The sequence below is a fragment of the Orycteropus afer genome, unplaced genomic scaffold (assembly GCF_000298275.1).
Source record: "Orycteropus afer afer isolate SDZICR_OR568_19922 unplaced genomic scaffold, OryAfe1.0 scaffold00323, whole genome shotgun sequence".
NCBI classification, from domain to species: Eukaryota; Metazoa; Chordata; class Mammalia; order Tubulidentata; family Orycteropodidae; genus Orycteropus; species Orycteropus afer.
In genome coordinates, this window is record NW_006921910.1 from 3,778,636 (window position 1) to 3,800,498 (window position 21,863).

The 21,863-nt window shown below is 52.2% G+C and overlaps 1 protein-coding gene across 1 annotated transcript; it reads right to left on the bottom strand.

The window, feature by feature from the left end:
* Nucleotides 1-4,740: 4,740 nt before the first annotated feature.
* On the bottom strand, nucleotides 4,741-21,518 carry ITIH4 (inter-alpha-trypsin inhibitor heavy chain 4). The gene is made up of 19 exons (XM_007952093.2): nucleotides 21,432-21,518; nucleotides 19,964-20,124; nucleotides 17,979-18,083; nucleotides 17,665-17,827; nucleotides 17,426-17,536; nucleotides 16,799-16,927; nucleotides 15,838-15,954; nucleotides 15,393-15,561; nucleotides 15,194-15,319; nucleotides 14,879-15,060; nucleotides 14,609-14,794; nucleotides 12,206-12,345; nucleotides 11,817-11,965; nucleotides 9,078-9,143; nucleotides 8,871-8,987; nucleotides 7,557-7,725; nucleotides 5,508-5,662; nucleotides 5,277-5,370; nucleotides 4,741-4,810 (listed from the first exon to the last, which is right to left on the bottom strand). Exons 1-19 carry the CDS (start codon nucleotides 21,516-21,518, stop codon nucleotides 4,741-4,743), a joined length of 2,496 nt encoding a protein of 831 aa, XP_007950284.2.
* Nucleotides 21,519-21,863: the final 345 nt, after the last annotated feature.

Sequence of the window (21,863 nt, forward strand, 5' to 3'; positions counted from 1 at the left end):
GTAGATATACCAGCTCCTGTGGAGAACAGCTGGCCCAGCTTGACTAGCATCAAGAACAGCGGCACAGAGCAGGGCCTGTGGGAGGGGCTGAAACAATAAAGCTTGAAATGGAAACCAGACAGCCACCAGCCTTTTCATGCCTATATGGGCCCCTGCTCCAGGGAACAGACAGCTGGGACCCAAGGCAGCTCAGATGAAGGGATGGCTGGTAGGAAGGCAATGTCCTGGGCCTCTCTAACTATGCAGCTGAAAGACAGGATTTGTTGGGGTGGCACTTTGAGGAGTCAAATGTATGATGGTTTTGGGAGGAAAAATCAAGAACTGTAGAGAAAAGGAGCATCTAGAAGTTGGGAGTGGTGAATGCACATCACAGCCCAGGAGAGTCATGAGACAAGTCAGGGATCATGGTTCAGGAGCTCCCATCAGGACCTTCAGGCCTAAAAGTCCTTCTGTGACCCAGAAGCAAGGAGTGCTCCATGGAAGACAACTCACAGCTAGATGAGGATGTCATCCATCCCTTCATCCTTCCAATTATCTATCCATCCACTCACCATTCTATCCATCCAAAGACCTATCCCTCTAACCATCTGTTCATCCATCCACACATCCATTCACCCATCCACTCAACCACCTCTCCAGCTGATAAACACAACATCCACTCTGTGCCAGGATCTGGGACATACAGTTTAGTAACCCATGTGTCCCAAGTTTGTCTTCAGCTGGGTCGAGCATTGCTGGGATCCTATAATCACACCTCATAGTGACCACCTGCTTCACCATTCAAGGAGTCCCAGGGTGGCAACAAAGAGGTTCTTGGGGGCAGGGTTCTGAGAGCTCTCCAGCCTGGACAACCCTCTCCTGTCTGGACAATTGCAACTGCCCCTTCTTGGGTCTCCCTGTCTCTCCCCCCTTTGCATCTTAGAAATTTTCACCAACAGAACTGATCATCGCTCCTTGCCTAAAATCCTACAAATGCCTTCTCCCCATTCATCATTCTTGGGACCAAGACTAAATAAAGCCTTTCGTATGGTCTTTCCAGCTTCATTAGCCCCGTACACCAGGTGGCTCTCCTCACTTTCTGGGTTCCAGACATACAGGCTGCTTCCAGTTGGTTCTGCCAACACACTCCTCCTGTCCCAGTTCCTCTGCGGTCCCCTCTGCTGGAGGGTCTAAGGGCAAACTGGGCAGAGGGGGCCCGGTGAAGGAAGCAGTGGGTGCTTGGTGGCAGAGCAGGGGAACACAGTAAGGCTGAAGCAGTTTGCAATCAGACTGGCAAGGGCCATGAATGCCAGTGTGGGTGTGGTCTGACCATAACTCACTATCAAGCTGTTTTATCTCCCACTCCAGTGGCCTACTGCCTCTCCCCACTGCTGAAGCCAGAACTAGGGTTTTCCAGGGCCCACAGTGGCCTGGGGGCTGCAGAGGCTGCTGGAGCAGGGAGGGAAGTCCAGGAGGAAATGATTACCAATAGAGATCCCAGGTGGTTACTGGGAAACTGGTAGCTATTACTGCCCTAGGGCAGGGGCCGCATGAGACTCTGCTCCCATCCTGATGATCACCCCACTTCCCCAGGTGATCGCTGTAGAAGCCCTGGCCGTACTGGCCTGGGAAGTTTGTGGGCCACAAAAGGTGGGCCTGCCATCCCATTCAGGGCTGCTGGGTCAGCTGAGGAGCTACATGGCTTTAAGCCAGTCATCTTGAGTGTCAATTTTCACATCTGCAAAATGGGGACAAAGAGCCTGCCAAGTGGAGGCTGTGCAAAGGCAGTGTCATCAATTTCTGGTCCTTCTGAGGGTGTTCATCTCTGCCCTCATGCTCCAGAGAGAAGCCAAGCCTGGCAGGTCACGGAGAAAAGGAGGAAGAGGAGCTCCAACTAAAGTTCTGCCTCCTCCCTCCAACATGCACACGGGAAGGCCCTCCACTCAGGCAAAACTAAGCAGACCCTTTCTGTCTCTAATTCCACACCATCCTGGCTGCACCTGTCCTTACCTACAGGCTCTGATGGCCTCCCAGGCTTTCAGGGTAGAGACCAGGCTTCATGGAAAGGTGGACACAGCCTGTGCTGGCCTGGCTTGCCCTCCCCACCTTCCCTCCAGCATCTCCTTCCACCTCATCACACAGGACCTCTTCACCTTCCCTGAATTCAGTGCACTGTGTCCTGGCTCTACATCTGGGCACCTGCTGTTCCCTCAGCCTGGTGTCCTTGCTCTCCTTTTCCATTGGACTAACTTCTCTTTGTTCTCAAAACTCATCCTCAGTGGAACTGAAGCCACTCCCAGAGGTCACCTTCAGCCAGATAACAGACTGGCCTATAAAATAAAAAAGAATACCTGTGAGGAAGGTGTTTCTTAGAAAAATCAACTATGTAAGATCCAATGGATAACATTTACCCAAAAGCAAAGATGAGAAGACAAGGAGGGGCAGGGAAACTGGATAGACTCATGAAAGTCAGGGTGGAAATGGGGAGAACACTGATACATCATGAAGATAGCAACCAATGTTATGGAACAATTTGTGTATGAACCATTGAATGGGAAACCAATTTGCTGTGTAAACTTTCACCTAAAACACAATAAAATATTCAAAAATAATAATATTTGCTATTAAAATGTTCTAGGTGCTTTGGAGGAGTTCTGGTAGCATAGTGGCTAAGACACTTGCCTGCTAACCAGACGGCTGGCGGTTCAAACCCACCAGCCACTCCTCGGAAGGAAGGTTGGGCAATCCTACTTCCGTAGTGATACTGCCTCGGAAACCCAAGGAGGGGTCGCTATGAGTCGGGGCCGACTCGACGGCACATAACAACAACATAACAACAGGTGCTTTGGTGGTGCAGTGGTTAAGCACTTGGCTGCTGATGGCAAGGATGGCAGTTCAAACCCACCAGCTGTTCCACAGAATGATGTGGTAGTTTGTAAAGATTATAGCCTTGGAAACCCCAGGACTCATAGTGACCCTTTTGGGAATCAACTCAATGGCAGTGGGTTTGGTTTTGGTTGGATTAAAATGTTCATTATTTAACAACAAAAACAAACAAACAAACAAAACCTCAACCTCAGCAATACCACTTCCAGAAAGCCTTCCCTGATATCCTCCAGACTGGAGGAGATGTCTCACCCTGGGCTCCTGAAGCAACTGGTCCTCTTCTGGGTGGCAGTGTCTTGTCATGGTACCCAGTGTACTCACAGTACCTGGTTTAGACCTGGCCCAAGTAGGTGCTGGAAAGTGCTTGGTGAATTTAATAGTGAAGCGGGTGCTGTCCTTTCAATGGTTCACAGAGAACACCTGCTTTGCAGGTGCAGCTGGGCCAGAAAGTCACCTGTGACCACTCCATCATTACACAAATTCCACAGCCCAGTTCAGGCAGCCCGTGTCCCAGAGGGGTGTGCTTAGATGGGCTCTTATCCCTCCTTGTGGTGTGTCAGGGCTAACCGCACAGTGAGTCCGACAGAGCCCCTAGGCGACTCCCTTGTCTTACAGAGCTCTAGCCTGAGCCCTTCTGAATGTTCTTCATAAAATGATGCAGCCCGAGACCCCCTCCTGCCAGCAGGCTTGATGGAAGGCCAGCAGCACAGGGAAGAGTGTTTCTGTGTGTCTGACAAAACTGCTGTGTGGATCCCTCCCACCAGCCTGTCCTCTGATCCTTCCAGGAAGACTCACTCAGTAAACACCCTCCATAGCTCAAAAGCTGGGAAAAGAATTATTTTCCTGGATGATCTGGTTTTCTCAGTGAGCAAATGTGCTCATTTTCTGCTTTGTCCTGACTGCCAGGAAGCTCAGAGGAAGCTTTGTGCTCAATCACCACTGTAGCTTCCCCCACCCTGATGTCTGACTTAACCGTCCTCTTGGTAGGCTCTTTTCCTTTATTCTCATACTCATGGTTTTCAGTTTTAGCCTCTCTATGCTTTTCATTTGTAAGCCATAGACTCATGTCCTGTTTTCAGAAGTAGGTGGATTCCTAGTAATTTTTTTAAGTATGTTTTGTCTGTGCAGGAATTGGGTCGACTCTGGGGAGTGCTCACCCTGGGGCATGGATAGGAGACCCAATGGCACAAGATTTAGAGGTTGTGGACCAGGGTCACTACCATCAGCTCCTGGGAAAGGCCTTTGCTTCCCTCTGGAGACTGAGGGGACTTGGTTCTGTCTCTCTTGTGCAGGGAGTCAGTTAATTTTTCTTTGTTGGCAGGCAGGCAGGCCTGATCCTGAGCACAGGTGTCGAAATCACACCATACAGTGCAAACCCTATTTTTAAAGGGGCCCAAAAGCTTGTTAAGAAAGTCTGGGAGTTGGTCTATAAAGAATGTCAGCCTAGTTCACTCTGTGTTTTGCGTGCACGTCAAATTGGTTTCTACAGACTGAGTGATCAGAAAGCAGATTAATGTTCTCCAGCCCTAGGCTCCTAGCTGGGGACTGACAGGGTATTTTAAATGAATGATTTAATCGAAATCATTTCCCTGCTTGTAAAGTGAAAAGATTGGATTGAAAGTTCACATGGTTCCACTAGCTATATCCAGGATAGGATTCTGAGGCTATGGGATGCTCCACTTCCTGGGCTCATGCCATCTTTATTTTTATTGAGTGGGAATCCCCCTCCCCATTGCAGTCCAGGCTCCACGGGTGGCCCTGTGGCTGTAGCAGCATGCTTATGTTCCTTCCTACCAGGTGGCAGGGTGGTGGCCACCTGCACACAGCAGGGTAGAATGGGGTGTGCATGGGGCCTCACAGCTCCTCCTCTCTGAACTATAGCGTCACAGACCAGCAGGAAATCTCTGTTCCAGGGGGCCCCTCTTGGAAATCCAGCTTGAGCTCTCTGGGATAGATAGACAGGCAATCAGACAGACAGGTGGTCAGCAGAGCTCAGGTATGGTGGGAAGAGAAAGGGATAGCTGGGGATGGGGACATGGTGGATAGGAAGTCCTGGGGCCCTCTAGATTTCCCTTCATGCATGCTGATGAGGCCCCCTCACCCAGGGGACTCCTTAGGGGGACCTCATTGCGTATGGCCACCAGAGTCCAGGACTCTGAAAGTTTAGGGGTATTCCTACTGCCCCAACACACTCCAGTGATCTCTAGGTAGGTGTGGTTTCTGTGGGTCTGAGTTCACCATCCTTTGTAGGGTCACTGAGAGCTGGGACATACATATCGGAGGTGTCATCCTTTGATCTGTTTCTAGTTTCTGGATAAGGACAGGGGAAGTGGGGGCCCACCAAGTCCAGCTCTCGTCCTCCTAGCCCCCTTCCCTGGCCGGGGTCATTGGGCTGGCTTGTGCTGGCTCACCTGGTGGCAAGGTAGTCACTACCCTGAACCGTCAGTGTTCGCTCATTGTCTTTTCCTCCTGGGTGCTTCCAGAGCACGTCCTGGTAGAACTGGCCTGAGATATAAAGGGTGGGTCAGTGAGGGGGAAAACCAAAGAGAGACCAGGAGACACACAGAGACAAGGTAGCACTGCCTGTTCCTAGGCAGAGGGGTCCCTGAGGAGGTCCCAAGACCAGGCCATGGGCAGCATACCAAGGTTTCCACTGACGTGGCTGGAGAAGCAATCAGTGTCCTGCAGAAGAAGCCGGAGGCCTGGCTCAGGGCCTTCCCAGAACAACAGGCCGATGGTCACTTTGTCTGGACCACTGAGCAGCAGGAGACCATTCTTGTCTATGGTCATCTTTAGGCTGTGGAAAAAATCCAGTGTCCTGAGCAGGAAGGTAGGGCATGGGCAGGCCTGCATGGAATCTGGCCAGAACCTCAGCAGCTGGGGTGGGCAGGAGCCTAGGAGTTCTCAGGAATTCCGTGTGGCCTTGCATGAGAAATCCCTTAAGACTTCAGGCTTCAGTTTCCATGTTGGTAAAATGGGACCAAAATTAACTTAGTGAGATCTGTTTATCCCATATTATTCATAATAGTTCCTATCCCTATTGTTTGCTTAAATTTGGTTGCTCATGAATTAGCAACCAAACTCACTGCCGTGGAGTCAGATCTGACTCATAGCAACCCCTCTTTGGGTTTCCGAGGTGGTATCTCTATGGAAGTAGACTGCCCAACCTTCCTTCCAAGGAGTGGCTGGTGGGTTTGAACCGCCAGCCTTCTGGTTAACAGTCAGATGCCTTAGGCACTATGCCACCAGAGGTCCTATATAGTTTCCTATGGTTATATTATATTGTTATGTGGTTATATATGTTTAGTTGTATTATTATATAATGTCATATATTATCATATATATTCTATAAGCAATATATTATATTAGTGCTACATGATTTAGGGAGCTTCTCTGATACATCTACTCTGTCCTTTTTGTTCTAATGGTTGGTGCCACATTCTTGATGATTAGTGTTTCATAATGTGCTTTAATGTCTAGAAGGGCAAATCCCTCCTCATCCTATTCTCTCCTTAAAATAATCTTGGAAATTCTTGCCTTTTTCATATTCTGATAATTTTAGACTCCTTTAAGCATGTCCAATAAAATCCTCTGCTGTTACTATGAGGTTATTTTAAATGGAATTGCCCTAAACAAACACTGTCCTATTACCTCAATTCAAGATGAAAGATGTGGTCCATTTTTCTTTATTGTGTCTTCTGTGAGTCATGACGGATCAAGAAAGTATGCAATTAATAGGAATTCTTTATTACATTTTCCAGTTTTTATGTTCTGTATGTGGAAATGCTATTGATCTTTATATATTCTTCAGATAACTGGAGACTTCAGGAAGATCTTTTATGAAATTGGCAAACATTTCAAGCGGACCCCTTGGATTTGCTAGGTGGGCATGCCTTTGTCAAGTGGAAATGAGTTCCTGTCTAGGAGCTCAGTGAGATAGCCCTGGACTATGACCTCCATACTCAGAAAAAGATAGGCTATAGTGCAGATTAGGGGCTACAAGGCCACTGCCCACAGAGGGTCCAGCTTCTTTCCCAGAAACCCTTATGATTTCTAGAGGCAGAGAGCTGCCTTTGGAAGGCTCTATAGTGGGGCAGCCACACTGAGATGAGGCCACCATCTGCCTCTATTACCCTCCAGCTGCTGAGTACTGGACACCGAATAGACTTGTCATCTAAGCTTCAAAAACAGGCTAAGGAAAACAACAGTAACTTTCCCCATGAGCAGTGCTTTCTAGCTTCTCATTATTGTGTCTATTACATCACTGTGTATAGTGTCCCCAGTGGTGTGCCCAGCAGGCACTGCGCCATCTAATGGCTGAAGCATTCCCCAGCTCATTCTCCACCTTGAGTCAGGGCTGGATGATCATCCCTAGTTCTTAGTGAGGAAACAGAGGCTCAGAGAGGCTATGTGGTCTGCTCAGGGTCACCCAGGATTAGCAGCAAAGCTAGTTCAAATCATACTGTCACCTGCGTGGGATTGTGCCCTGGGTTAGGTGTGAGGGGAGCTAGGTCTTCCCTTGGTACCGTCCAGACCTGCTTTTCTACCCATCTTGTGGTACAGACCATTGCAGAAGACTCATGCCCAGCCATGCCACCCCCGGGTCTGTGGCCCCAGGCCACCTGTCAGGAGTGTGGTCAGCCAATGTAGGCCAAGAGGTCATTTGCCTAGCACCCCAGCCTGGGGCTTACCCAGGCAACACTGAGAACAGTGTTTTCTTCCACTTGTAAGCCGAGCTTCTTTGGTTCCGAGTCACCACTACATGTTCAGGGGACACACGGACCTGCAGCTGGGGGTTCCTGAAGGTCACCTCAATCCACGAAAACTGAGTTGTATCAAACTGGCCAGTCACCTCAACCCCTGAGAGGAGCAAGAGCAGAAAAGCAAAGCTGTAACCCTGCCAGGGCTGGGTGCTGTCCTGGACAGGAAGTCCTCCCTTATTATGGTCATTCCCCAGGAAGTGTTCTTCACCAGTCCATCTCCTCAGGAGGAGAACTCCACCAGGTACAGCACTTCCTCCTCAGCATTCCCTCACACAGAGGTCTGGTTCCCACAATCATCTCATTCATTTCTTGGTTTCACATGGCTTTAGAAGGGCCCTCAAGTCCTCTGTGGTAGCTACTCGAGTCTCTCCCTCAGAACGAGACCTCTGAGAAGGAAGTCTTCTCTCATAAACCTTCCTGAAGCCCATGTCGTGTGCCTGGCTCTGTGCTAGATGCCATAGCCATTAATAAGATGAAAAATCAGTGGTCCTTGCCCTCAGGGAGTAAACAGACTTCTGGGCCTGGCACGATTAAGTGGGAGACCATGTGGAGGCTGGGAGTCATGAGGGAGTTGTAAGGTTCAATGGCTCAGTGGCTTGCAGGTATGTGTGTGTGCTCATTCCCACACACTATCCAACCACCCCAGCTAGACCAATGAGGCCCTTCCCAGAGATCTAGCAGCAGGCTTACCTCCTAATATAATACCCCTCTTCCACCCTCTACAGTTCCCCTAGCATCTTTTGGGGCTCTGTGCCTCTGTAGGCACTAATTCTTCCATCTGTAATATCTTGACCCTCCCTCTACCTAGGGGACTCCTTCTTGCCTGCCAAGGCCCAACTACTCCTGGGTAATTTTGTCCAGCTCCCCTGGCTTTCAGGCATCTCCTACCTCCTCCTCTGTGCTCTGTCTGGGTGCTGCCCACGTGTCACTGGGATTATTTACATTCAGTGATGACAGAGTATGGAGAGCCCTGGGGCAAGCCCATACCTGCGTGACCAGTGATCCTGAGTGCCCATGCCACACAGACCTGCACATGTGCCACCAGGGAAAGGTCTGTGGGGGTGGGGGTGTGAGCAAGTGCAAGTGTTTGTGCATAGGGGCGTGAATGGGAGAATGTACTCTGTGGTCTGTGGCAGGCCCGGGGGGCAGAGCCTGCACCTGTGTGTTTCTGCAGGTGGGTAAGTTGGTGGCAGTGGTGGCCATGTCCCTCTTGGTAGAGACGACTGTGTATGCATATCTCACCTTGGTCAGGATCTGAGAGCAGGTTGACTGGCCCCTGAGAGTGCTCGATGTCCACACAGAGCCGGTCCACGCTCTGCCCAGGCAGTGACAGGATGGCGTGAGGAGCCAGGATGGGGGCTAGGAGAGCAAGTGCAAGGTTCCTGGGGCAGGTAGAGTAGGCTAGGGGTCAAGGATGGAGTAGGATGCTGAGGAAGGCTGGCAACTTACCTAAGGTTGGGGATTCTGAGCTTGTTTCTGGGGGGAAAAAAAAGTCCAGGTTGAGGTGACCCCTTCCTGGGGCATGGGGGAGAAGAACAGAACAGGGGGGTTGTGGCCAGGGCCCCCTTTCCACTTCAACATGGAGAAACCTCTGTAATCGGTTTGTAGAGAGCGCCAGGGCTCTCCCCTGCGAGAGTCCTCCTGTTACAGGGCAAGAAGCTACTCCAAAGGCTCTGGTCTGGGTTAGGGAGATCATCTACATCATGAAATGTGTTGATCAGAAACAGAAGAGGTTAATAGCAACAAAACAGGCATTAGTGCAGGAACAATCAGAAACAGAAAGAGAGAAGGCTGATCAGAGCGATCAGCATGCCTTCTAGCAATCACTGCCATCCACCAAGCCCCTGGCCCACATCACCCCACCTAGAAGAGCCTTTGTAAGTAGAGATTTTCAAAAAGGAAAGCATGTTACTAGGGAAACGCTGAGGAGACAGGCTGGCTCTGCCAGCTGTGTTTGAGTTCAGATTGGGGCATCAGAAACAGCTCAAGGGACCAGCTTTGGCCTTGTAAATGGAGGAAGTCTTCCCTTTCATCATGAATGAAGCCCCAGAATGTAATGACCCTAATTTAGTGAAAATTAAAGGACTCATAAAGTCCTGCTTTAGGAACCAGATGCCTGATGGGGCTGAGGAAGACAGGACCTCTCTAAGCCAGCTGTCCCTTAATCTGGGTGGGGAAAGAGGTGCTTTAGGAGAGGAAGGAGGGAGGGAGGTGACATGGTCCAAAGAGCTCCATGGTGAACCGTCTTGGCTGGTCTCCTCTAGTTCTGAACAAGGAGATGGCGGAGAGGCTACTCTGTCAGGGCTTGTGGTCTGACAACCTAGGATTCCAGGGACAACTGAAGTAGCTGGAAGAGCTCACACCTAAGGAAATAAAGTGCTGAGAGCAAGGCAAAGGGGTGACTGGTGGAAGGCAATGAAGGTGGGCACAGTCCCTCAGGAAATGCGACTCTCCCCACCAAGCCCTGCCCCTGCTCTCCTCTCTCCACCTGACCCTCCTTCAGAAGAAGATTCTGTATTAAACCAAGCCTCAATTATTTAATGTCACAACCACCACCCCCAGCAGCTCCCCTGGTCTGTCAAGCCCTTGATCAAGTGCCAAGTCCCTTGATGCTTTATCTCATTCAACTATATGGGGCAGGTTCAATGACAATCATGAGGAAACTGAGACCGCTAGGGAGTCAGAAAGTGGCTTACGTAGTAAGTCTGGTCCTGGTTGTGATGACGTCCGGATCAGATCTTCAAGGCGATCAAGGTGGAACACAGGAGGAGGAACAAGACTGTGTAATCTGGTCATCATGGGTTTCTGATCTCTGAAGGGAGGTCCAGCTTTTGGAAAAGGTGACACCAGTAGAGCCTTCTCTCAGGCAATATCATAAGTCCCCATAACCAGGGCGGTAGGACCTCACCTCAGGGGAAGAAGGATGGCTCCCCTACTCATACTCTGCCACTCTGAGGGACCTCCCCACCAGCAACTATGGGAACATTAAAGTTGCAACAATGGACCCCCTTTTGAACTCCTCCCCCCTGGGATATCATGCCTACTCCTTGGCCAAAACCAAACCAAACCCACTATATCAAGTCGATTCCAACTCATAGTGACCTACAGGGCAGAGGAGAACTGCCCCACAGGGTTCCCAAGAAGCAGCTGGGGGATTTGAACCACTGACCTCCATAGTTAGCAGCTGATTGCTATAACCATTGAACAACCAGGGCTCCTTCCCCCTTGGCAGTACTCCCTAACCTACCTGGTCCTTCCAGTCCTCTTCTTCCATTAAGATGAGCATCTGCAAGACTGCCTGATAATCAGACACACCTGGACATGAGTCCCAGCCCTGACACCAAGCAGATGAGTCAGGCAACTCCTCCCTCCCCCTTCTCCACAGCCAGGGGCAGAGTCCGGCCAGTGGTTAGGGTCAAGCTTCCCTCCCACAACTCTCTCCATTGTAGCTACCTATTGATCTGGACAATCCGCTTCCTATGGGCCGACCTCTGAAGGCTCTGTGAGCTGGGAATCAAAGAGACTTGGGTTTGCTTCTTGGATCTACTTTTATGTGGCCCCCAGCTGGACATGGCTTGTGTTCCCAGTGCCCGACACAGGGCCTGAGAGGAGTGCCAGCCAAAATTTGAATAAACAGGCAATTAAAGACATTAGCACACTTGGGCAGAGGATGTCCCTCCTGGCAGAGAGAACCAGAGTTAGGCTCTTTGTCAATCCAGGTCCTCACAAGTCACCTTATGAGGCTGGTGCCCTAGTTCTTGTATAAGCAGATCATCACCCAGGCCAGGCATTGAGGCTATTAGACCCTTACCATTACCATATCCCAAGGGGAGACTCTGTCTCTTTGCTAGGTAAAACAAAAGAGAGAGAGAGAGAGAAAGAAACACTGTTAGGAGAGAGAGAGAAACACTGTTAGGGTGGGTTTGATCAATTTGAAATGGTTATGTTTAACTCCCAACCCCAGATGACATAGGTGCACCCCAGATGACACAGGTGCAATAAATGAGGGGAGCCAGAAGCCCTGGCCTCGTTTTCCGCATCCATGAAATGGCACAAGTCTCCTGGGGCTCTGTCACCTTTTGGGAGTTTGTGGGTGGGGTCTCAGTCAGGATGCAGGGAAATGGCTGGGAGGATGTTAGGAAGGAACTTTGCTGCCTAGGAGGTTGGGGGTCCCAATCCCACACCTACCATCTTCCTTGGGCTTTTCAGCAACTTGTTCTAGGCCTTCGGGTTTGGTGACCACCATAGACGTGAGAGGTGTGACAAAGCTATAATTGAGTGACAAGCCCAGAGCTTGGCTCTCAAGGGCTGGCCGCTCAGCGTCAGATGCGGAAACACTGCAAGTTGAGGATATCAGAGCTCAGCACATCCCTAGATAGGTCCTCCTCCCTTTTGGCCCTTTCTAAGAAGGTCCCCCTGGGAGAATATGGAGCTCGGACATGACACCAAGACATTCCTCTCCATGCCTAGGGAATGTCCCACGCCAATCAGTGCCCGCCCTACCAGCAAAATGCCTGGGAAGTGCGCCTGTCGAGTGTGGAAGGCTCAGTTGGCCTCCAGGTGTGCCGGCCACTCACATTTGCTTTAGCAGTTGCTGGATGGTCAAGTATGCCCAGAGTCTCTCCATGAAGTTGTGGAAGATGTACTTGGGGCTCCGGAACTCTTCCTCCTGCTCAACCACTTTGGACTCCGTTTGGAAGGTAATATTCTGCTTGTGCTGGAGAAAGGGGCCCAAGCAGTGCAGACAGTGAGGGCCTGGCATCTGTCTGCACCTGGCCTGGCACTTTCGAGCACCTCCATGAGAAACTGGCTGGCGCTGGGGCAGGGCCTAGGCATTGTCTGCAAGGACCACATTTCCTTTGCATAGAATGTGGGATCAGGAGAGTTTAGAAGTTGGAGGGGCTCATCACAGAGCCCCCAAAGATGAGAAGGAGGAGGAGATAGCAGGTAGCACATTATCTCAGGGACAGTGAAGTAGGTGTGGAACCAGGAGCCCAGGTCAGGCAGACCTTTAGGGAGAAAGGGAAGCAAGGATAGGATATGAACCCTCAGGCCAGTGTAGACACAGCAGGAAGGGCTGGCAGCACAGTGTGGAACAGAAAGGGTCTCCAGAGAGACCACCCTCACCCCAAACATGAGAAACCTGGGAATGAGGAAAAAGGGGTCAGTGGCAGAGCTGAGAATAGAACTCAGGCATCTTGGCTCCAGGGTTAGGGCCTCATCCATCCCAACAAGCCAGCTCCTGAGCTGTAGCTGTGCCCTGTGGATGATGAGAGTAAAGAAGGCCCCTAAGCTCTGTGTGAATTGATGGCTGCCTTCCCCGGGGAGGGGCTATGGTCTTAGGCTGACGCAGCTCACAGCCTGGGAAATGTGGTCCAGCCATGGGCAGAGGAACCCACCCTTTCCCACCAGAGCTCGCCACAGCAGCCAGGAGACCTTTTATAATGTGGACTAGACCCCCTGCTTGAATGGCCCTACTCTGACTCACCTAGAGCTCGGCTTTTCCAAGCTTTCTCACATTCAGGCAGCCCACATGAATTTTGTCCTACCCCTCACCCCCCACAGCTATGGATTTGATCTTTGTTTCTTAAATGAACTTTAAAGAGACTACCATGTCTTATTTGACCTTGTCCCAAGCAATAATACCTGTGAAATCTAAGGTTCAAGTAAGAGTTTTCAGAAGGCATAGCAAAATGAATTCATGATCACCAAAATAAAGGTATGTGTTTGTTTGTGAACTACCCTGAACTATCTTGGGTTCCACAATTTGGGGGACGCCTGGCCTCTAGGACAGTATAGACAGCTGACATTTATGAAGTACTTACACTGAGCTCACAGTAGTCCCCACTGCAGCCTTACGAGGTGAATACGGTGACAGTCCCATTTTTACAAAGGAAGAAATTCAGGCGTGAGGAGGTTAAGTGACTGGCCCGTGGTCTCACCTTTGGGAAGTGGCAGAGCTGGGTCTGAAGCAGGTGGGCTGGTCACAGGGCCCTGACATTTGTGATGTTTGGTCACCTCTCCTAGGATGAGGCCCTGGGCACCCCATACTCACTTGCCATTCATTCTCCCTGCACATGCAGCCCTCCTGCCATCATGGCCCAGAACATTCCTACTTCACTCCATCACTGGCTCTGTCCACCTTCTACTTACCCCTCTGCCCCAGCTAGGCCTCCTCCAGGAAGCCATTCCTGACCCAAAGACCAGGCTGAGGCCCCTGGAGCTGTTCTCCTGAGTCCCTGGGTTAATCTTCTGTCAGGTGCATCTGGACCTGCAAGCTCCTCATATGTATGATGATCTGTCTACACGGGCAGGGTCTGCCTCATTCGCTGCTGTATCCCCAGAGACTAGAAAAGGACCTGCGCATATTAGGTGCTCAGTTTCTCTTTGTGGAATGAGAGGTACTCTCTGGAAGGAGGTCACAGAGACAGAGCACCTGTGGCACAGAGGCAGGGCAGGGTGGGTAAGGAGAAGGCAGCGTGCTGGGGAGCTGGGCTCTCAACCCAACTACAGTGGGCCCAGGGCCAGTCGCCTGCCTTGTCTGGAGCTCAGTCTGCTTATCTGTGAAACAGAAGCAACTGTCCTGCCGGACTGCAACCTCAGAGGGCTGGTGTGAAGACGGGAGGGACAAGTGATAGCAGGGAACCCCTGCTGTCGCCAGGTGCTCACACTAACCACTGCAGCCACATCACATATCAACTGCTGAGTCCCTACCTCGTGTGGGCACAGCACACGCATTTTCATGAGCTTCACTCTATTATCTCACTGAGCCTCTACCACGAACCCACAAAGTGGGGACAGCTGTCATCCACAAGTGGCAGAGGGGAAACCCAAGGCTCAGATCATTCTGCAACTTGCCCAAGGCCAGTCTGCTGGAGCTCAGTGGGGCCGGGACCTGAACCCAGTCCTCTGGCTACAAAGGTGGAACCTGCCCTTGGTCCCAGCTGCCATTCTGCTTGAGACAAGTTGGTTGCACTCACCACCTGCCCGCTGACTTTGGCAGAGAGTACATCAGGGCTCTGGTCCCGCAGCTTCCCGGCCACCACCATCTCTGAGCCCTTGAAGAGGAGCCCTAAGTTTTCCTGAGTGACCTTCTCCACAGTGTTGCTTGGGTACTCGAAGGTCACTGCAGACAGCAGTGGGTTGGCCACCTCCTGATAGAAGTCCTGCAGGGTGGGGAGTGTCACAAAGGCTGGGCTGGGGTCTGCCCAGCCTCTCTGTGCCCTTCCCCACTCAGGACATGCCAGCACCTGGAGCTGCAAGGCGGAGTCTGAGTCCTCATAGATGCGCCGAGCCAGGCCACCGTTATCCAGCGCCAGCTTTTCCAGGAAGACATAGCTGACGTCTAAGCCAAAGCCCAGGCAGAAGAGGCTGTACTGGCCATTTATGGCCTCTCTCACATTCTTCTGGATCTTCACAGGGTTGGTCTCCCCTGGACCCATGGGTTTGGAAAGGGGATAAGAAAAGAGTGATTCGCTCCATGGAGCCTCAGAGGGCCACCCCCACCCTAGGTCCCCCAACATGCCAGGATGGGCCCCTGATGGCTGCCCCTGTAGGATGCTCACCCTCAGTGGGGTCACCATCAGTGAGCAGGATGATGAGAGAGACACTCCCTGAGGGCAACAGCTCCTGCCGGTTGCTCTTGTCCAGCAGCTTCACAGCCGTCATCATCGCATCGTTGATGTTGGTTCCTGAGAAGCACACACTTTCGAGGTGGCCTCCAGCCCTGAAAGCTCCCACCCACAGGGCTGCAGAGGCACTTACCTCCCTGGGCCTTGATGGTGGCAGCATAGCTCTTGGCCTCATTCACGTTATTCGCTGAGGCCTGCACCATCGATGGCTTCCACTGGGCTATCTCTGAGCTGAAGATGACGAGGTTGAACTGGTCGTTGGGGCGGAGGTCACCCAGGATCTTGATTAGTGCTTCCCGTGTCTGGTCAGCAGGAGGGGAGATGGGCTGGGGTGAATGGCTCAGTGGGGCCTCCCTGAGGGCTCATGTGCCTTTGGGCTGGCATCCCTGGGTTCCCGTCTGAGGTGGGGACAAGAGGTATATGCCCTGAGATAGGGATGCCCCGTATTCTGGCCTTCCTTGGCCCCTGAAGCTCCTACCCAAGGAGATGGAGGAGGGAGGGTCTGCCTGCTGCACTAGAGCTCATGGTATGAGGGGCCTAGGAGCTTTCAGGGCCTTGGCTTGGCCCCTGGGACCCACCTGCTGGATTTTCCTGCCACTCATGGAACCACTCTTGTCAATGACGAAGACCACATTCTTGGGCATGGTGGGCAGGCCCTCAGGGGCAAAGTAGTGCACAAAGTAGCCATTCTCGATCTGCAGACAGATTGAGGAGGCTCACAGGCGGTCAGAGCCACAGCCCTATCTTCCCCGCACTTCTAGTCTCTTCATCTTCCTCCATTTGGGGGCACCAAGTCCTTAGGCTCCCTTTGTGCTCTCCTTCCAGCCCGCTCCAGCCCCCTAGCCCCGTTAACTCCTCTTTCCAGGCTCAGCCCAGCTCCTCTTGTAAGAAGCCTTCTCCGGTCATGCATGGCCCACTGGAATTCTCCTCCATTTTATTTCCTATTTGCATTTGAGGGGGCCTATACTAAAAAGCTCTGGTAGCATAGTGGCTAAAGCACTTGACTGCTAACCAGAAGGCTGGCGGTTCAAACCCACCAGCCACTCCTCGGAAGGAAGGCTGGGCAATCCTACTTCCGTAGTGATACTGCCTCGGAAACCCAAGGAGGGGTCGCTATGAGTCGGGGCCGACTTGACGGCACATAACAACAACAACAACAACATACTAAAAGGCTCAGATATAATAAAACTGGAATCTACCAAAAAGGAAGAAAGACTCCATAAGCAAGGGATAAAAGGGAGACAGACATAATGATGCTAGAAACTTGAGTAAGAGAAGCTTCTGAGGCTGAACATAAAACTTTGCTGTGATCCTCCTGGCAGTAAAGGCAAAGAAGGAAACTCTGCAGAGCAGCCCTCTAATACAGACAAACCTTTTATGGACAACTCAGCAAAGCAGCTTGTTTTCTGTCTGTGCTACCCCCTTGTGCACAGTGCCATGCAGGGACGGTTAGTTTGTCTCTTCTGTAACACTCAAGTTCAGGCTCTGGAGGGTGGATGGGTTTGCAGGTTGGCCCACTCTCACCTGGAGCCCACTCACCTGAATGGAGCCTCCTGAGAGCGTCCGGTTCACATCATAGCGGATGATGAAGTTGCCATTCAGGACTGTGTCCTGCTGCTCTGGAGACTTTTGCTGCTGGGAAAGCGATGGCTTGAACCGGATGTGAGCCTGGAGGAACACCAGGGCTGTGGTTAGGAGGGGCACTGAGGCCATGCCAGCACTATACCTGCCCTATTGGGAAGTGAGATTTCCAGGATGCAGCCTTTGGTCAATATTCCAGGGAACTTTCACTCAGGCTGATGTCAGACGGCTGGCCTCCGTGTGGGGGAAGGGGTGTGAGAGTGAGCCCCTGTTGCTGAGGTAATGCAAGCAAAGCTAGACTCAGGAGGTGTATGATCCAGCCATCCTTTCCTCTCCACCTGGCCCAGGACCCTCTCACCACTCTACTCTCCAAGTTCTTCCCCCACAGACTTTGGGTTTGGGGTTCATACCAGTGCCCACCATCCTCCTCTAGGCCTTGCCCTGACCATCTGCCAAATGACAGCATGGTCAGAGACTTCAGAAGTTCCTTCAGCTCAAATAACTGTCCTGCTCCCTGGAATCCAGGCTCTTTGGACTGAAGACAGGCCCCTGGGAGCCCCATCCCACTGACCATGGCAAGCACACCTTGGTTTTGTTCTGTGAGGTAGTAAGGGCTTCTGCCAGCTCATTGGTCATGAAGGTGCTCTCTGTCTCCAGGAACCTGATGCCCTGAGGCTCGAAGATGTGAATGTCCATCTAGAGGAAGGTGTGGCCACTGGATCAGTCGGCAGCCTGGGTGGGGCTTCATGGGAGGCAGAGTGGAAAGGAAGGGCAGGGCGGGAGGCCACCAAGGTGTGCTTCTGGGAAGAGGCAGTGCCAGGTACCTGCAGGTGCTTGACCAGCTGCTGGGGTTGGATTTTCAGCAGCAGCTCATATGTGCCCAGTTGCCGCTTGAGCAGCTCCTCATATACCAGCTCGAACGTGATCTTGGCAGCAGGAGCCACGCTGACTGACACTTGGAACTGCTCCGTCTTTCTCCCAGTGGCCCTGGGGGAGGAAGGCATCGGGCTGCTCCTCCAGGCCACTTGGGGTAAAGCCAGGTGGCGGTGGGGCTGAAGAGCAGGAAGGCAGGGGCAGCTTCTGCCCTCCCCCTGGCCATCCCCCACCAGGGTTCCCACCACTGCCCCCTTGGGCTCACTTGACCAGGCCAGCGCTCTCGCCCCTGGCCATAGCTGTGCTGTACTGCTCCTGGGCTGCAGCCTTCTCCTTGATAGTCCCCGGGTAGGTCACACCATCGATGATCCTAGGGTGGGGGTGGGGTAGGAGTGGTTGAGAACCTGGTGGGAGGGATCCACCCTAATTCCACCTCCCGCAAGAGCCTCTTCATCTTTACCTGAGCCCACCCCATTTATTACGCATCTACTGAGTACAAGACCCTGTGCAGGCGCTGTGCAGGGTGGCAAGGCTCTGCAAAGCAAAGCACAGTGGATCTCCATGAATCAAGGCTGTGCACAGCAGCCGGAAGACCGCGTACAGGAAGGAACCATGCAGAGGTGGCAGGGTTAGATGAATCTTGGCCTCTCTCTGCCCATACACATGCCGGCTTGCCCCCTTCCACTTCACAAACTATTCCCAAAGGAACTGGTTAAACCTCAGCAAGAGCTTTCTGAGCCCCATGTGTGCCCAGCCCTATGTCCAGCTGTACAGGGCAGACTCTGAGGAAAAGAAGGCTGTGATCCCCCACCCCCACCCCAAACACACACACACACATGGCAGGCACTCTGCAGGGTGGTTGGCAACTCATGAAATAGGTTTTGGGCAACTGATTGATGGGACTCCCAGAGCTGTGGACATGCTCCTGGCTGCCATTCTTAAAAGCTGAGAAACAGAATCGACTGAGCTAGTTTCCAGGAAGAAAAGTGACTGTTTTCCAGAACCCCTTTGTGGGGTGAGAATGGATGTTGTAAGGTAAGCAGACACTTGATCTACCTGAGGGTGGTGTGAAAGGGTGGGAGTGTGTAAGAGTGGGACAGGGAGGGTGGAGCAGATCAGGGAGTCAGGACCAAGCTTCCTCCTCCCACCTCACTGACCTTCCCGGTTATAATTTAACTCTGGACGAGAGATAGGGCTGCTTCATGGGCCAAAGGACTCCTCCTCCTCCCTGGACAGTGCTGTCTCCCCAGATGCTGAGGTGGGGCTTCTTGCCCAATCAGGAAGCTGGGCATCCTACCCCCTACTTCCCCATTTCATACAGCAACATAATCTGGGTCCAGAGATCTTGGGCCAGAAGTGATGGGCCCAGAACTGGGGAACATGGGGGCCTTGGCATCCCTGCAGCCTGGGAGGCTCATGCAGGATTCAGGGTTAGTCAAGGTCTGCTGCTGAGTATGCGTGTGTTGAAGGGATAATCCAGAAAGAAGGGACGCAAACTACAAAGACCCTTGCCCTCACTGCAGAGATGCCAGGGTTCATCTGGGGACCTCTCTCGAGAGCTGCTCACTCTCTGCACCACCCACCACCCTCCCTGAGTTCCTGGCATCAGTCTGTCTCTGACCTGTCCTTAATCACTACCTCTCCATGGGGCCAGGGACATGCAGGGAGCTCTCTTGTTTAGCAAACATTGCAAAACTGAGTCAGGAAGTGGAGGGAGCAGGGAGGCACAGGAGAAGGTGAGGATTAGCAGCAACTCAGAGTCTCCAGGGGCCTCTCCATGTGGCCTGTGACCTAGAGCAGAAATGTCCTCTAAGGTATCTCGGTTGGGAGCAGGGACTAGTCTGGCTTACAACTTCCAGGAACAAGGAGGTCCCCCACCTCAAGGCAAGATTTTTGTACTTTTGAGCTGGAATCTGCCTTTCAGTAACTTCCTGCTGTCTGGGCCTGGCCTCAGGGTGCCCCAAGTTTTGCTCCTCAAAGACAAGGGCACAAAGATACTGAGGTCCTCATGCAGCACTCAGGGATGATGGATAAAGGGAAGGAGGGAGGGAAGGGGGAAAGGAGGGATGGAAACACCTTGGGACTGTACTAACTCCCTTGGTAGAGCCTCTAGTCCTGTGATCCACAGGCGGAGAAGAGACTCCCAAAGGCAGACATCTTGAAGAAGAGGGTCTGGTGGGGTCTAGATGGGAGGTGGTGCCATGGAGCTTGGCTGGTGGGGAGCGAGGAAGAGGGCAGGAAGGCACCTACATGGAGAAGTTGGTGATGAAGGCTTTCTTCGGAAGCTCCATCTGGAAAGCAGCCTCCTTCACAGTGTCGGCCCTGTTGACCACCCGACTGGTGACAACTGTGTGGGCAAATCTGGATGAGATCTTGGACTCCACAGTGAGGCTGTAGATGTCGATGTCATTCTGGACCAGCAAATGAAGGGGTGTCAAGTTGTTTCAACACCACTCACCTTGGGGTAACAAGTGGGCCCTGACCCTGATCCCAGACCAAGCCCTGGCCCCCAATCCCAACTAAGCCTCTGACCAGGCTTCAGGATAAACCCTGTAAGACACTTCCTAAGTGACCATTTATCTCACATAGGCAGTAGCTCTATCCTTCATCCCCTACACTATGGGGAGAGACCATATCTGTCTTGTTCTGTGGGTGCCACGGTGCCCTGGAGAACAATAAGCACACGGCATATGGTGGAGCTTGGGGCTCGGGTGTCTGGGAGGTCACCCATCGTTTGGACAGAGGTGAGCCCCAGAGGGCCTCAGCGTGGTCAGGAAGCCTCCTACATAGTCTTAGCTCTGCCCAGTGAACGAGTCATTTGATCTCTGGGGACCTTGGCCTGTAGAGACTTGTGCAGACAGGTCCAGTCAGTCTCCTACCAGGGAGCCACAGGAGGTGGGAGAATTTTAGGGTAAAGGAAGGTCCAGTCCCTACGATGACAACAGGGCTCTTTCTCTTTGCTCCTTTCTTCCCTGCAGCCAAGGGTACAGGGACTTGGAACCCTGTGGGCCCTTCCCAGACCCCCGTCCTCCGGTCTGCAGGGTGCTCCCCTAGGCATGTAGTTTCTGACCTCAGGTACACACCTTCCCTAAGGCCTGGATCCCCAGGCCTGGATACACACACACACACACACACATGCACGCAGACACTTCCATACATATGCCTCACCATGTGTGCATACCACTCAGTTTAGACACAGGGCTGCTCGCACACATGGGTGCAGGACTAGCCATGTGACTTGTTCTTGTATGTGTCAACATCTCAGTGTGCCAGGCACTGTTCCACATTTTATAGGTATTATAGGTGTGATCATCACATCCCTCTGAATAGGTTCTATTCTTGTCCTGTTTGACAGATGAGAAAACTGGGACATAAAAGTGTCAGCCGTGGGAAGGCAGGGTTGAGAGAGGGGCCCGGGCAGTGGGCTTACCACCCACCTCACTGCCAGCCTCCAGGGCCAACTTGTTAAGCCACAGTTCCTTGTCTGTAAAACAGAAATCACAGGATCACCCCCTTTACAAAATAGGAGAATACCTGTAAGTTTGATGTGTGGTCAGCAGCATTGCTTTGTATACACACAGATCCATACCCATGTGTAGTCACACACTTGCACACACAGAGGCTCTCCCCAACTTCTCAGACGCTTTTGCTTGCTCATCAGCTCACACCATTCACACTCATGCACACATAGATGCGTCTCTCCTGTGACGCCTGCTACCTTTAGGGCAGTGGTGGCCTGGAGGGCTATCAGCAGCATGAGCAGGACAAGGGTGCTGGAGCTGTGGGCTGAGGTGAGGGTCTTCATTTTGGCCACAGTGCCTGCCAGGCTGTTTCTGAGCTTAAGAGGACGTGAGGAATGAATTAGTAACTTGCTTGCTGCCCCGCCCCTGCGGGGGCAGGTTCTGGGAAATTGGGATCCACAAGCCAAAAAATGCAGTGGCCACAGATAAGCAGGCAAACTGGGAATACTCCATGTACCTTGGCTGGGGACAGAGACATGTCCTGAGGAAAGTCAGGCTCAAGTTGGGAGTTGAGTATTGGCACCATTCTGAGAGGGCCAGAACCATCCTATGCCACCACTACCCCTCACACCAGTGAACAAGCCCCAATCTGCTCTCTACGAGTCCAGCCTGGGGCAAGACAGAAGAGG

Excerpts from the sequence above, each read along its gene's own strand:
- ITIH4 (XM_007952093.2), bottom strand. The coding sequence starts at position 21,518 with ATGAAGACCCTCACCTCAGCCCACAGCTCCAGCACCCTTGTCCTGCTC. Across the intron at positions 17,828-17,978 it reads GAGAGCGCTGGCCTGGTCAA|GGCCACTGGGAGAAAGACGG; the intron begins GTGAGCCCAAGG and ends TTCCTCCCCCAG. Across the intron at positions 15,955-16,798 it reads TCTCAGGAGGCTCCATTCAG|ATCGAGAATGGCTACTTTGT; the intron begins GTGAGTGGGCTC and ends ATCTGTCTGCAG.